The sequence below is a fragment of the Misgurnus anguillicaudatus genome, chromosome 19 (assembly GCF_027580225.2).
Source record: "Misgurnus anguillicaudatus chromosome 19, ASM2758022v2, whole genome shotgun sequence".
Lineage (NCBI taxonomy): Eukaryota > Metazoa > Chordata > Actinopteri > Cypriniformes > Cobitidae > Misgurnus > Misgurnus anguillicaudatus.
The window spans coordinates 4,617,320-4,634,486 of NC_073355.2; the positions used below are offsets into that span (position 1 = coordinate 4,617,320).

General features: G+C 38.7%; 1 protein-coding gene across 2 annotated transcripts in view; it reads right to left on the bottom strand.

Annotated features, from left to right (window-relative positions):
- The window catches only part of LOC129427380 (alpha-1,6-mannosylglycoprotein 6-beta-N-acetylglucosaminyltransferase B), a 196,859-nt gene that overhangs the window by 127,470 nt on the left and 52,222 nt on the right, over positions 1 to 17,167 (bottom strand). For both annotated transcript variants that reach the window (XM_055183826.2, XM_055183819.2), the window contains one exon: positions 7,153 to 7,262. In XM_055183826.2, coding sequence (XP_055039801.2) covers positions 7,153 to 7,262 — 110 coding nt within the window. The remainder of the gene's footprint in view (positions 1 to 7,152; positions 7,263 to 17,167) is intronic.

Sequence of the window (17,167 nt, forward strand, 5' to 3'; positions counted from 1 at the left end):
CTGTAAATCATGATATGAAGAGTGTTTTTAATGAGGTGAGTGAATGCTGCCATGTATAATACTGTATATATTTTATGACCTTATGTAAATGTAACATCTGTCTAGGGACTGCAGGTGGAAATTAGCATTTCTTTGCTATAACCTGGCACATGACATCTCTTCTTTTTTTAGATTAATGTTCCCTGTGCATTGTCCCTGATTAAGAATGTAAAATAAACTCATTCATTCATTCATTCATTTTATTTGTAGTGGAGATTGGTGGTACCCGGTGGATCTTCTGCTGTTGTAGCCCATCTGCCTCAAGGTTGTGCGTGTTGTGGCTTCACAAATGCTTTGCTGCATACCTCGGTTGTAACGAGTGGCTATTTCAATCAAAGTTGCTCTTCTATCAGCTTGAATCAGTTGGCCCATTCTCTGACCTCTAGCATCAACAAGGCATTTTTGCCCACAGGACTGCCGCATACTGGATGTTTTTCCCTTTTCGCACCATTCTTTGTAAACCCTAGAAATGGTTGTGCATGAAAACCCCAGTAACTGAGCAGATTGTGAAATACTCAGACCGGCCCGCCTGGCACCAACAACCATGCCACGCTCAAAATAATCTTTCTTTCCCATTCTGACATTCAGTTTGGAGTATAGGAGATTGTCTTGACCAGAACCACACCCCTAAATGCATTAAAGCAACTGCCATGTGATTGGTTGATTAGATAATTGCATTAATGAGAAATTTAACAGGTGTTCATAATAATCCTTTAGGTGAGTGTATGTATTAATACAAATATCACTGATATTAACTCTTTCCCCGCCATTGACGAGATATCTCGTCAAACAAGAGAAAACGCTTCCCCGCCAATGACGAGTATTTCCGTCTTTCCGCAATACCGCTAACTTTTTAAACCCAGAAGTATTGCCCTCTGGCAAGCTGCTGCATGTCCGTTTTAAAGATCGCTCTGAATGGGAACTCTATGAAAAGTCCGTCACAAAAATGGAATTATCTCTGCTTTTTGCTCAAAATGTGGTGTTTTTGCAGAAACCTACCCATATTCAAAAGCTGATTACAAAAGAACTGCTCAGGGTAGGATGAAACGGGTTTGTTTGTTTGAAAGCAGAGGGTCTGTTCTTTCATTTGGTATATTGTATGTTTATATATCTGAAGAAGAACATTTTCTGGAAGGCATTAAACTTTGGTAAAAATCATGAAAAACGCTGGCGCTGGCTGGCAACTTTTTTAAAAAAATGCTGGCAGTGAAAGAGTTAATACAGAATAATTACTATAGGGTGATATAGTAATATGTATACTGTTTTTGAACCTTACTTTATATTTTTAGTAACTAAGAATTTTACTACAGTTTACTACAGTAAATAATATAGTATAATAGTCTTTTCTTCATATGGGTTAATTTATAAATAGTGATGGACATTTTTATTTATTTTTTTTAAAATTAGCATACACATTTAACAATGTAAAGCAGAAAATACCTTTACTTTGTGATTGCTTTTCTCTTTTTTCTCTACAGCTCTTGAAAGGTACTGTTTTAATGCCATAGTTTGCCAAAGCCAACCATCGCAACATCACTAAAATAGGTCTAGTTTTTTATCTGTATTTAAAGATGTAACCTAAACATACGTTGTTATACAATACTACATTACCCATAATCCCAAACGTTTCGTTTACAAGCATGCACAAGGAGACACACCTCTGCAAGCGCAATCGCATCATTACCATAATGCAAATTAGCCCACTCTTTTCTTATTTTGTAATGTTTTACAGTATTGTTCAAAATAATAGCAGTACAATGTGACTAACCAGAATAATCAAGGTTTTTAGTATATTTTTTTATTGCTACGTGGCAAACAAGTTACCAGTAGGTTCAGTAGATTCTCAGAAAACAAATGAGACCCAGCATTCATGATATGCACGCTCTTAAGGCTGTGCAATTGGGCAATTAGTTGAATTAGTTGAAAGGGGTGTGTTAAAAAAAATAGCAGTGTGGCATTCAATCAGTGAGGTCATACATTTTGTGAAGAAACAGGTGTGAATCAGGTGGCCCCTATTTAAGGATGAAGCCAACACTTGTGCTGCGTCCGAAACCGCCTACTACATACTATATAGTACGCGAAAAGCAGTAGGTGAGGCGAGTAGTATGTCCGAATACATAGTATTCGAAAAACAGTATGCGAAAAGTACCCGGATGACCTACTACTTCCGGTTAGATTTTGCAGTGTGCATACGATGGACGCTTCACTATCCCATGATGCCCCGGACGAGGAGTTATCCAACGAAGAAGAAGAGGCACGCGGCTGTTTTTCGCGCTGAAATGACATGACGTGATGACGACGTATGTCACGTGATGTAGCAACATGGCGGATGTAGTACGTCCGAATCTCATTCATACTACCAGGATTCATACTATACAGTACCTACTGTTTTAATGCCAAGTAAGTAGGTACTTCATCTAATTCAGTACCTACTATACAGTATGCGGTTTCGGACGCAGCCTTGTTCAACTTGCATTTGAAAGCTGAGGAAAATGGGTCGTTCAAGACATTGTTCAGAAGAACAGCGTACTTTGATTAAAAAGTTGATTGGAGAGGGGAAAACCTATAAAGAGGTGCAAAAAATGATAGGCTGTTCAGCTAAAATGATCTCCAATGCCTTAAAATGGAGAGCAAAACCAGAGAGACGTGGAAGAAAGAGGAAGACAACCATCAAAATGGATAGAAGAACAACCAGAATGGCAAAGGCTCAGCCAATGATCACCTCCAGGATGATCAAAGACAGTCTGGAGTTACCTGTAAGTACTGTGACAGTTAGAAGACGTCTGTGTGAAGCTATTCTATTTTCAAGAATCCCCCGCAAAGTCCCTCTGTTAAAAAAAGGCATGTGCAGAAGAGGTTACAATTTGCCAAAGAACACATCAACTGGCCTAAAGAGAAATGGATGAACATTTTGTGGACTGATGAGAGTAAAATTGTTCTTTTTGGGTCCAAGGGCCACAGGCAGTTTGTGAGACGACCCCCAAACTCTGAATTCAAGCCACAGTACACAGTGAAGACAGTAAAGCATGGAGGTGCAAGCATCATGATATAGGCATGTTTCTCCTACTATGGTGTTGGGCCTATTTATCGCATACCAGGGATCATGGATCAGTTTGCATGTTAAAATACTTGAAGAGGTCATGTTGCCCTATGCTGAAGAGGACATGCCCTTGAAATGGTTGTTTCAACAAGACAATGACCCAAAACACACTAGTAAACGGGCAAAGTCTTGGTTCAAAACCAACAAAATTAATGTTATGGAGTGGCCAGCCCAATCTCCAGACCTTAATCCAATTGAGAACTTGTGGGGTGATATCAAAAATGCTGTTTCTGAAGCAAAACCAAGAAATATGAATGAATTGTGGAATGTTGTTAAAGAATCATGGAGTGGAATAACAGCTGAGAGGTGCCACAAGTTGGTTGACTCCATGCCACACAGATGTCAAGCAGTTTTAAAAAACTGTGGTCATACAACTAAATATTAGTTTAGTGATTCACAGGATTGCTAAATCCCAGAAAAAAAAATGTTTGTACAAAATAGTTTTGAGTTTGTACTAGGGGTGTGACGAGATCTCGTGCGAGATTAAATATGTATCGCGAGATTAAGTGTGTCTCGCGAGATTTCTTGTGTAGGTGAAATTCTGGCCGTTTCTGAAATAAAAGACTGCATCCTTCGGAGGTCGCATTTTTAAACTGCATTTACTTCATAAAGACTGTCTTAATAGAGACTACTAACAATTATAAAGTTTACTAATAATTTAGTTAATCGCAAATTGTTGTAATATGCTCATGACTTGCGAATGTAATGCTCAGTTAATGATCTGAAATAAACCTAAATGACGTATGCAGCCTGCATATGCGACCTCCGGACGATGCAGCTTTCTGTTTGACCCTTTTAGGGGCAAGTTACACCAAAGGCGTTTATGGCAGTTGCAGGCGCCTTTGTTTAAATGATATTCTATGGGCATGGAGCGTTTGCGCGCTGTTTATGCGCGCTGAGCGCCTTGCGTTTTTTGTCGGCGGCCGCAGCACGCGCCTTTGAAGGAACGCTGAGAGCGGAGATGCGCCCGACGTCATTCGCGTCTTTCCATTGTCCACTCGAATGAGGGGAGCTGCGGGCCTTACGTTGTGGTGAGGGAAGTTTACAGTTGCTTTGAAGAACCGGACTCCACTCGCTCACTCTCTCCTGCGTGTTTGTGCACCTCTCAAACAAGGTCAGAGCAAGCGTCATCTTTTTAAAGTTTCTGCTAATATGACAGTTAACAGCAAAAGAGCGCACGCTTCAATATTTGATTGACAAGACAGCTGACTAGGTGGTTGCCTAGCAATATTAAAAGCCGCGTCGACTCGCATTGCTCTTTTTTAAAAAAGGCAGTGCGTCGCGCCTTGCGTTTCCAAGCGTTTAAAGCGTGGTTGGTTTAATTAGCCTTTTACTGCATTTGCTTTTTTGTTTGGGTTTCCAATAATGTTCGTTTGGGAGCTCGTATGAAGTCTGAGACGTGCTGTCTTTGTCTGTTGATCAGTGTCAGATGTGAAGTCTCAGCAGATTAAACCATCACAGAGTTTACATGATTTAATGTCTGCATGTTCATTTCTATTGTAAAGAAATAGACGTATATTAAATATTCAAATGGATTTAAACATTGTTTGGCTAAAAATAAGCATTCTCTCCGTCTAAAGTGAAAGTGAAGATAGCGTCCGCGAGACGAGTCAACTATCTCCCCCTGCAGGCATTTGTTATAATATATACATAATGCTTTTTATTTATAGACCACAAATGTAATGTGTTTGTTAATGTTATGTTGTTTAATGTAACTTGGTTTTAATACTTTATTTGAACCAATTATTATTGCATCTTCATTATTATGTAATTTTAAAGGCTACTGCTCACTTGGGTCTATTTTTATTACCCAAAAATAACAAATTACTTCATTATCAGTTAGTAAAATAATTGTTAGGGCCAGTCCTTGATTAGTTAAAACATTTAAAAATAACATGATTTCAGTATCTTATTCATTTATTTTATCATCGAGGGTTTCTTAAAAAGTGTAAAAATATCGTCTCGTCTCGTGAACCCAATCTCGTGTCTCGTCTCGTCTCGTGGATTAAGTGTCTCGTCACACCCCTAGTTTGTACAGTCAAAGGTAGACACTGCTATTTTTTTGAACACACCCCTTTCAACTAATTGCCCAATTGCACAGCCTTAAGAGCGTGCATATCATGAATGCTGGGTCTCGTTTGTTTTCTGGGGGTCTGCTGAGCCTACTGGTGGCTTGTTTGCCACGTAGCAATAGAAGGTGTACTGGGAACCTTGATTGTTCTGGTTGGTCGCATTGTACTGCTATTATTTTGAACAATACTGTATGTCTTTATTTATACTGTTTTGTATTTATTATCATTTTACTGTCGATTGTTGTGTGGATAATTTATCCCTACCATCTTTGTGATCCCTATTTTAATCAATAAGGTTCCTGCGCATGCAGCACATAATGCTTTCTGATCGCGTCCATGAGATTTGTGCAATGACAAAATAATTGTATGCATGGAGGGCCCTCGTCTTATTGCGGGGCCCCATACAATTGCCTGTATTGCCTGTTGGATGGGCTGGCCCTGTATCCCAGTCTTTCTCCACTACAATGTACTAGGGATGGGCACAAGTAATCGATTGAGATTGCCAAGTTAAAAAAAAACAAGTTAAGGCTGTTCTAATCTAGCCCTCTGTCCACTTTAAACCCAACACAGAGATTAAGTAGGCGATGGGATTGTGTTTTTATAACATTTATTTGAATTAATTCAATGCAAGGCCTCAGAGAGTCCAGGAGTATCCAGTTATGATAATCGGCGAGACATTTTCGCCACAGGCTTGAGGTAATCCAACCACAATGCACTGGGTCAGCTGGCCAATCAAAGCACACTGTGCTTTTTAGAATGATGAGCTTTGTCAACACTAATGCATTTTAAAAAGACTGGGCAGAGAAAAGCTACAACAACGTATTTTAAGCAGTTTAATGTAAAAGTGAATCGACTCATTGGATGTTATGAATTACAATGAACGTGAATCATTTTTTGGTCATTTTATTAGTCCTAAACAAATGATAATGCTGCATGAGCATAATAGCACAAATGTATTTCTGGTTCGGTGTTGATAGGATTAGCTTTACTGATGGGCCTGTGGGTTTATATGACTCACAAAAATGATTCAAGTGTTGTCCAATAAACATCCATTCAGTAGTACAATTCATGCAACGATTACAGATTTTAGAAAAATTCTCCCACATTCTGTCAGAGCAGAAGTAGGAATTAAGTGTGATTTATATTAAAAGCTAAAATAAACCTCCCACCCGGCCTGCACATATGCTCTCTTTGCTCGCTAAAAACATGCTGGAATTTCACCAAAGTCTGTTGGCAATCTTTATTAAGGGACCTCGTGCGCCACAGAGGGGCTCGCTGAACAAATAGAGTCAAAAGATGATTGGCATTATTGCAATGAATTCCAATTGAGTTGCATTAAATAATAAAGAAGGAATGTATTGTCCTGGAAAATGGCACTCAGCCCAGATCTCTCAGTGCTCTTTCATATCATTTTGGCTCATAAAACATGAATCTAAAATGAATCTTTCTTTTTATAATGCATCACATTGTATGCAGCAGAAAAAAATACCTTTTTTGCTCAGTGGCTGCTCTTTAATAGTTGAGGAGATTTATATATAAAGTTCACAATGATGTTTTTAATGATATAAAACAGATTCAAATAAACAATTGCTGAGTGCTTGCACAACAGCTCGTTTTAATTAGTCAACTAGTCATTCAGAAAGGTAGTTGGCAGGTCAGTGTTTACTGTGAATACTGTAAAAATGATGTAAAAAGACTGTAACTCACAATATATACTGAACAGCAAATTATAACATGCTTTGTAAATATAAAGTGCTCTGAAACACTGTTGAGATCCTGAAGTCTTTTCACAGAACAGAAATTTATCTCTGTTAAATCTCATTACTGCCCAAAAGAAACTGTTGAGTTAAAGATCCCATTTGTTATATTTAATTCCTACAGGAACACTTATGGGCCTTTGGTCTCTACCACCCAAACCAAAGTGATAATTGAGATATTCACCTCTGCTTGGCATATTTGTCCTCTTCAGTATCTGCTCCATCCGCACAGCCATGTCAGACACATTTTGGGCGATGGCCTGGATCCGCTCCACAAGACCTACAGGCTGAAACCTGAGAAAGTGTGCAGGTGTGAAAGATAAATGATGTCCATTAGATGAGTTCAGTGTGTGTGAAAACACATACATTTAAAGCAGAGTTCTCAAAATCATATTTGAAGGTCATGTATTTTAAACAAAGGCATCGGTTTGGTTAGGGACGCTAGGGACACGTCCATACCAATATCCAGGGAACCCTGAATTGTCCCTTGCAATAATTTCGACCAAACAATTCATCTGTATTTACATATATCCACTGATGTCCGTCTATACCTTGTGTTTTTAACTTATTACTTATTTAATATTTATTTACCGAGAAATCATTTAAATGAGATTCAAATCTTTTACAACCGTGTTAACCTGTCAAAATAATGCAATCTGTGGTACACAAACAGTTAACAGATATCGTTCCCTGCAATGAGTCCTGCCTTCGTAACTCAAGTCGCTAATAGCATTGGCTTTGCCTTTCTTGAGTCCCGCCTCTCTAACCCGCTTTGTATTTACTTGCTTTCTGGCGCAGGCTGCATTTGGAAATACAAAGCACCAAAGCAAGACGCAGTGTGCATCACCTACCGGTTGTGATGAAGGAAACATTCTTATACCAACAGTTTTATGCACAAAGTAGGGGACAAGTTGTGTGACATATTAGTTCAGGGAGTGTTTTCTCCCAATACATGACAATCCCATATTAAGCGGATGAGTTGGAAATTGAAACTCATGTGTACTGTATACTGGACACAGTATACACTCATCTAAAGGATTATTAGGAACACCTGTTCAATGTCTCATTATTCCAATGGTCTAATGGTGTGGGGGATGTTTTCTTGGCACACTTTAGGCCCCTTAGTGCCAATTGGGCATTGTTTAAATGCCACGTTCTACCTGAGCATTGTTTCTGACCATGTCCATCCCTTTATGACCACCATGTACCCATCCTCTGATGGCTACTTCCAGCAGGATAAAGCTCGAATCATTTCAAATTGGTTTCTTGAACATGACAATGAGTTCACTGTACTAAAATGGCCCCCACAGTCACCAGATCTCAACCCAATAGAGCATCTTTGGGATGTGGTGGAACGGGAGCTTCGTGCCCTGGATGTGCATCCCACAAATCTTCATCAACTGCAAGATGCCATCGTATCAATATGGGCCAACATTTCTAAAGAATGCTTTCAGCACCTTGTTGAATCAATGCCACGAACAATTAAGGCAGTTCTGAAGACGAAAGGGGGTGAAACACAGTATTAGTATGGTGTTCCTAATAATCCTTTAGGTGAGTGTATGTACAGTATAGTGCACAATGAGCTGTCTGTATGTATTTAGCAATTATATTTTTTGATTGTTGTTTCATTCAACTGACAAAATTCTGTAAATAATGTGTTTTGTGCTTGCTATTGAAGTATAATGAGTTACTTTTTCCTGCTTTTTTCCTGAAACAGATCTTCATTTTTAACTTGCCCTGACAGAATTTTCACTGACATCACAAAAAAGTTAAAATTCAAGAAAAATAATAAATAAAACAACTTATTGTAAATGTGTTGGTTTTGGCCTGTAACCTTATTAAATAATATTAGGACAACAAAAATACTATTTTTAATATTGTTCAAGTAAACAGCAATAAACCTTTGTGATATTGCAGCTCTGAAAACAATTTTATGTATGTTTCCACCAATGTCAAAATCAAACGTACGTTCTTGATTTTTTGAGTATGCCTCATATTCAGTCACATGACAGATCAATGACATTAAACCTGCCTAGATATGACCACTGATGACACTTTTTAATTGAATACAAGCTAAATTGTAATTTGAGAGGTATGACGTTGTGGAAGATTATCAGCCCTAAATTTCTGATTGTTTGTCAAACTAAGCTATTAGAAATAATTTGTTTAAAAAATGGTTTAAAAACAGCTGATGATCTGCAGAGATTATATCCTGGCAATCAAAAGGGGCAGAAAAACGCATCAGATGTGTGAATAGTGGGTCACAAAGTTTGCTCGGCACTTCTACGATTTCACACCATAGTAATTTTAAACACAGGAAAAAGCAAAACTATCGGTATCTGCACATGTCTTTCTGAGAAATCGAATACCATATTGGCACAGACATTTTGTATCTGTGCATTCCTATTAATAACCATTTAGAAATGCATTACAGAACAGAAGCAAATTCGTTCTCTGAATAACAAATTCACAAAAAATATTATCAGAGGATTGCTTGTCTAATCCCAATTTAAAACCTACAGTACCTTCACATGCGACTACAGCACGTACTTAAATCAATGTGTCCTCTAGCCTGTGCTGAAACAGATTACTCTCTATTTACTGTGCCTTTGCATTGTAACGCTCTTGAATGGTGTGATTACCCATCGGACATGTTAATTGTGTGAGATTTGCTTGGAGCATGAAAAAGCAAAGCCTCTGCACTGACACCATTTACACCTGCAGATAATGAAAGCGATGTTGGGCACGTTCAGGCCAAGCCCTTAGAGAGAGAAAGAGACCTTACAGCAATTAAGTCGCTAGCGATTCAATTCCCTTGCTGTTGACTGAGTTGAAACAATCTGAGAGATTTTAAGAAACTTGAATTAGAGGTAAAATATGTTTTGGATGATGTGCAGTCACCCATTTATTCCCACAAAATAAACCCTGACAGGGGATAAAGACCCTACAGAGAAAAAACACACTTCCTGTATGAATCAACATTGTATCATTATCAATAGCTGTACATAGATACCCAGAGTTGTCTGATCTGTCAAGCGGCTATTGTTTTGACACAAATAGATGAAAACATGCATGGAGACGCATTACTGAATTTATGGAAAGTGCGGCTCATGGCTTGTAAGCAAATCCATACCATACCGAAGCATAAGCGCCGAAGCACCTCGGAAAGGATGGAAGGGCTTTACTCAAGGGCACATTTGTTATGTGGAACAGTTCAATATGCCATTACAGGATTTAAACCTTTGAGTTACCAGCTCAAATCTTTAACCATTATGCTTTGACCTCACTACAAATAAGAAGCTGTAATCGAGATCCGAGCACCTCAATATAATTGTGCTGAAACATCTGACGCTTTAATGCCTAGTTAGGCAGGGGGCATCTGATCTTGATGTGAAACAATCAACCACAATTTGCTTTTTGTTTAAGGGCAGATAAGATGGAAATTGATAACAGCACAATGATATAGCAGCATGTAGAAAAGCAGTTAAAGGACATCATGGTGCCTATGGGTTAAATGTTTAAAAGACAAAATAAATCTCAGTTTTGTTGAACCAAATGTCCTCAGACAAAACTTTTTCATATATTTCAAAGATTCTATTCTATTAACTTTTTAATTTTTGGCAAATCCAACAGTAAGCTGTTTATCTGTGCCCAACATCTAACACAGAATCTGATCAGATCCAATCCAACGTACTGAATCATGAATTCTCTGGATGCAGACTGATGTTAGGTTTATGGTCCAATTCCTGATAAAATGTATGTGTCATCAAAAGTCAGGTTAAAGAGCACCTATTTTATTACTAAAAAACATTGTGATTTTTTCTGTATTTGGTGTAATACAACGTGTTTGTGTTGTTTATGGTTCAAAAACACATTATTTTCCACATGCAGTAAATTTTTGTAGCTCCAGATTTTTTCCTAAAACGCACAGTTTTTGTACAAAACTCATCAATTTGAAAAGCACTGTGTTCCTGATTGGCCAGCCAATCTTTATGCTGTGATTGGTCTGAATACCTCTGACATCAGCTGGAAATGTGAAAGATGTTAACTTGCAGGCTGTGAGACAAAGCGGGAGGAATTATGATAATGTAGGTCTTCATTAAGTAACCAATCACAGGAAGTAAACTGTTGGCTGCAATCTGTGTGTTTGTTATAGTCCAAGTAATGAGTTTAAGTTTGAGACGATAACTCTTTGGTGTATTTACCTTTTGCATGTACTTTTACACACCAAAGAAAATGTAAAAACATGAATCAGACCATTGGTGCTCTTTAAACTCTTACTGGATAGCAAAAACATAAATATCCACAATGAATGATGCACAGCAACAGGGCCGGAGTGGGACTCATTTTCAGCCCTGGAGTTTCATGCCTTAGACCGGCCCACTTTAGTTCATGACTGACTATTGAAATAATATCTTTAAACCCTCAGTAGTATAAGTCTGCAGTAGTGCACTGTTCTCCGCAGCCTTGCAATTCACTGTATTTTTCAAATCATATTCCGTGCAAATGCAGTAAACAATTATAATTTTTGCCATAATCATGCAGCTCTACCATAAGACCATAATATTACTAAAGTAAACTTATTCAAAAACTAAAGGAAACAAATGTGTTTGTGTTTTCCTCTTTATTTCTATTTCTAAAAAATTGTGAGTCTTGAGATTAACTGTTGGGTTGATAACGTTTGGAAACCCCTGATATACAATACACAAGCAAGATTTATCAAGTATGCATTGGAAACAAATGGAAAAAATCTGTATCTTTTTTAGTACTTAGATCATGTCTATTGCTAAATAACGTAGGCCTACATTGTGTTAAAAAAAGAAAACATCATGGATATACTTTTGAAACTACTTTTTTCAAATAAACTAATGAGTTTTGCATCAAATAGATTTTTGTTCCTCTTGCAATAAACGATGAATAATAACTATTCATAGAGAATTCATCTATGACTTGGATAAAAAAATACGTTTTGTAAATTCTTTTCCTTTTAGAGGCCAGCCCGTTTGTATTAAGACGCGCTCAAGTTTATTTAAAATATAATAGACGCGTGGCCGGCAAGCGCACTCAAAAGACGCGCTCAAGTTTATTTAAAATATAGACGCGCGGCCGGCAAGCGCACTCAAAAGACGCGCTCAAGTTTATTTAAAATATAATAGACGCGCGGCCGGCAAGCGCACTCAAAAGACGCACTCAAGTTTATTTTAAATATAGACGCTCGGCCGGCAAGCGCACTCAAAAGACGCGCTCAAGATTATTTAAAATATAGATGCGCGGCCGGCAAGCGCACTCAATATAGACGCGTCTGAAACAAAACTCGTGTTCAAGTAAGCGCTTTGAAAACCAGAAGACAGCGGCACGTCCTGCGTTTCCCATGCGTTTTAGATGTCAATGAACCCTAATGCAAGAATTCTTCCAATAAGTGGTCGGGACTCGGGACACAATCAACTTGTGCATAAAGCGGCGGGAACATCTCTCACCCGCAAATACGCGTCATCCCGGTGGCATGACAACACCGGCCCTCGTGGCCAAAAAAACAGACCGGCCCGCCGGGAATCCTCCCGGTTCTCCCTATGGCCAATCCGGGCCTGCACAGCAAGCATAACATGCATGCATTAGATCAACGGTACTTCACGCTCACAAGGGGAATATTTTGTCCGAAGGGGTGAGGCGCTAGAGAAAAGGGTTAGTCACAATGCAACTAAAATTGCAAAACTAATTAAAATTAAAACCTTTTTTTTGGAATGTTGTGGCATTTTTTACTAATGACTTATCTGTGAGCTGTACTTCTTGGTGGACACATTCAAGCCCAACCCTGCCATTTTTTCCCATTTGTTTCACTTGGATATACGTTACGACGGGGAAATAAGACAATTGTTACTTCCGTTTCATTGTTACTTTAAAGTTTTAAATTCAAAGCTTAATGTTTACAAGTTTATTTTAATGTATGTGTTGCATTTATTCAGTACATGTGATCTTCTGAAATGTCCAGATATACTCCCACCTCTATACATGGTTCTCTAAAGCCACATTCGCATGGGATTAGTATTATCTCGGGAGATTGTGTGATTTAGAAATTACCCCCCACATCTAAATTTCGTGTAACAAATCCGCACAGAATAAGTGAAGCCTGTGATTTTACTTGAATACTGACTTATCTTCCAAATATGTGCCAAAATATTGTCATGTCAAGGCTTTGCGTAACACTATGTCCTAACTACATGCAATGACAAGCAATAAAGGATATTTTACCATGTTTATCCAAAATTTCTTCCTAACCAGCCACATTGTGAGGCCACAAGGAGCTGCAATGGATTCAGTTCTGCGATGTTGCAGCTGACAGCTACGCCTATACAGAGGTCTTACTTAACAAAAGTACTGCATATTATGAATATTAATCATCAGTCATGCACGAGGAGGGACTGATCAAACGAACGTTTAAAAGGTAGAAATATATAATAAATCTTTTAAGTTGCACAAGGATACACATAAAAAGCAAAGGCGTGTGTGCGCTCTTAATTTGCAATGCGGGGGGCGCACAAACAGCGAAAAACTGAAAAGATAAAAAGGTGCACAGGTAAAAAAAACCTTGAAAATGACATATCCTGGCCAAATGACAGAGATGATGATTCACACGGGACTAGTTTTATCACAGGACCTCGGTGTATATTACAAATGACTAGAGGGTACCAGGTAATACTAATCCCGTTTGAATAGGGCTTAAGTCCAGCCCAAATCGGTGAAATGACAGGGCGATAAGAATTGTAACTCAACTTTTAACTCTTTAAAAACTCATCCAAATAGGACTGATTTCAGCAGCAACAGCATAAACAAACGGCTTTTGTAGACTAAGCGCAACTTCCAGTAGACTTCCACATAGAATCAATAACAACAGATTTGTTGTTAATAATAACTGACAAGGAAAAAAATGACAAGTAAATTACGTTTGTTTATATACTGACGTGTATCAACTATGTAAGGAATAATTGACGACGGGCCGTTGAATTATAAGAAAATAATGCACACCCAAGTAGCGACGCGTAGCGGAGTGTGCATTATTTTCAAATCATTCAAAGCACCGTCAATTATTATAAATACCACGGTTACCACAAACATTGCTCTGGTGCTTATTTTTAAGACATTTTAAAGGTTAGGCGTGCGGTTATTAAAAAATAATCAACACCCATGAAACATTTCTCAGCCAATCAGAATACAGCATTCAGTAGGTCCGTGGTATAATACAGTGTAAGGTTACCGTGTAAACTTAATATATGCAATGTTAGCAACAGGTCCTTGAATTCTTGCCTGGCTGCAAAACCATGTTGTGATCCACACTCTAAAAAATTAGCTGTAATTTTGCAGCTGGTTGCCAGTAACTTACTGTAGAAGAAAAGTCAAAAAATGTTTCATGTTCATTTAACTTTGAACAAAATGTTGCCAGTAAATAACATAAATGTAAAATCTACAGTAAGTTACTGGCAGCTAGTTGCCAGTAATACCCATTAATACTGTAATTTCTACAGACATTTTTTACAGTGCATGCTTGACGTCTCCCACAAAGCACGTAACCGCAACAAAACACGTTCATCTTTAAATGACTCATGGTGTGAGTGGCTTTATTAGAATTTCTAAGGGCGTTTTCACATTAGCACTTTTGGTGCGCACCCGGGTTCAATTGATATCAGAGTTCGGTACATTTGGATGATGTGAACGCTGTCCTCCGAACTCGGGTGCGCACCCGCGAAACGTACTCAAGTCCTCTTCAAAAGGGTGGTCTGTGGTCCGGTTCATGTGAACTCCAGATCGGTTCGCTGCTGATGTGAGCGCAATCGTACCAAATCGCGGAAGTGAACCGCTGTTAATAACGTATTATATGGAATGTCTCACCAAAACAGACGTGTGTGTTTGTGTGCGTGCACTTACCTTGACAACAAAATGCATAGATTCTTGCGTGACTTTTGTTCTTATTGTTTTTTAAACCTTTGGTTTTGCTTTCAAAGAAATAATACAGAAACGCACTTGCGTCTGTCTGCCGCAAACGTAATAAAGTCGTTTCGATGACAACGGGCTGTCCGCCGACGTCAATTTTTGCGAAGGCATTCAGAAATCATCTCTCTGCTTGCAGTTCGTCAATAACGCTTGTTGTCTTCTCGTTTACAGCGGTTGCCAAGCAACATGAGAACGCGCTTAATGATGCAAGTTTACCGCGGTTCGGATGCAAAAATAATATGTGAACACCGTGCATGGGGTGCATGGGGAGGGGGGAGCAATTGAACTCGGGTTCGGACCAGGCAATCGCACCAAATGTGAAACCGCCCTAAGTATTTTGTGGTTGCTATAATGACAGCAGCTCTTGCGAAGACATGAACTCTTTTCTCATTTGTGCAAAACCTCATGATCCATGTTATCTCAGCATGATCTGAGATGGCTTTAAAGAGCATATTGTGCTTCAATGGAAGAATTTGCTTATATGTTTAATTGGTAAGTCCTAACTACTGTATATCTTCATTTAACATAACATTCTGGACAAAAACCCTAAAAAGCACACTTTCCAAAATCATACATCCCATAATTCAATGTGGTAACCTAGTTTGGAACATGGTGTACTTCTGCTTCAGTTTTCTTGCGACATCCTGCTTATTTCCATCTATATTTGTCTTCTGCAGTAGATCTGAGCCTATTTCAATAAAACCTCAATAGGTTTCATCTCAGGTGCCCCGAGAGATTTAATCTCTGTCACAGAAACAGGAAAGTGTCTTTCAGTAAGCGTAAGAAAAACGTTGTCATCTTTGTTTCGTGCGGAGACTTTGATTTCTTCATAATACTGCTCGCATGAACCGCCTGCAACCCCACGCCCTGCGGCTGCATCAGAGTCGTGCCGAACCGAGCGACTCCCCTCTGTGAGCGACTCTGTCACCACCAATAAATGTCACCTCAATGCAGCACAGAGCTGAATGCTCACAAAACACCTCGACTACACCCTGACCTTTCTGACTGCACATCTGAAGACAATACATGGTTTAGACCGAGCTGTCATGTACATGTTTGAAATTTTGCAATGGCTGCACTTCTGAGATTTGTTTTCTGGAAAGATCTGCCTGTATTGTATGTTCTCTCTTCTGTTTTCTCTCATGTTATTGTTTGTTTTGCCCTTTAATGCTAGGTAATGTTAACCCATGATTGGGAAAATATGTACAAAACCAATGTCCACAGTTGACTCAACCATGGGTTGAAACAACCCAGCATTGTTTACTGTATGTAGCTACCATAGTAATGACTTGTAGATGGCTTCAGCAGTAACAACATAAACAAATGGCTTTCGTGCAACAAACGTAACTTCCGGTACCTTAAATTATTTGAAAATAATACACACCCGCAGTGTAACAACACCCTGCTTTGTGTCGTGCCGCATTACCACTTAGTTGTGCATTATTTTTTCGAATAATTCAACGGCCCGTCCTCAATTATTCTTTACTTATAAATCAGAACAGTCAGAACAATGCTGAAACACAAACAGCTGAAGATGCTGTCAGTACAGAAACAAAGGACATAAAAACTGCAGTTGGGTCTCTTCTGGTACCTGTCAAGATTTTGCTGTCTACATATCATGCATTGATTACTTCTTAAAGGAAAAATTACTGAAAATAATTGCATGTGGGTGTTTTAATCTGCTGTAATTAGTTGATGTCTAAGTTGTGTGTCGATGTTGTGACACCAGTGACCCACTGAACGTCTGAACATCTGTTTCCATGGTGACAGGTTATAGCTCTAGGAAGTGTCTTAAATAACAGCAGGTACTGTAGATCTTGCTGAGACGAGACACATTCAATCAGTTGTCACCTTAAAGACACCTTTGAAAGTTGAAATTACTCACATGTGATTCGAGTTTAAGTAATTTGAGTTTTGTAAAAATCTAGGGCAATTTTACATTTCTTTCTTTAAAAAGACAAGGAGCACATTTAGTGCTAATGCAACCAAATGAAGAGATGAATTGAATCATCCTTGTACTTTAAGGAGACAATTAGGAGACTTTAGATAATGTTAAAGGGAACGTTCACCGAAAAATGAAAATTCTGTCATCAGGTACTCAACTTCATGTTTTTCTAAGGGGCGGTTCACACAAAACACGTTTATGGCAGTGGCAGATGCCTTTTTTGAAAGATTTTTTTTTAAATGGCAGTGTGCGTTTTTGCCGACGGCTG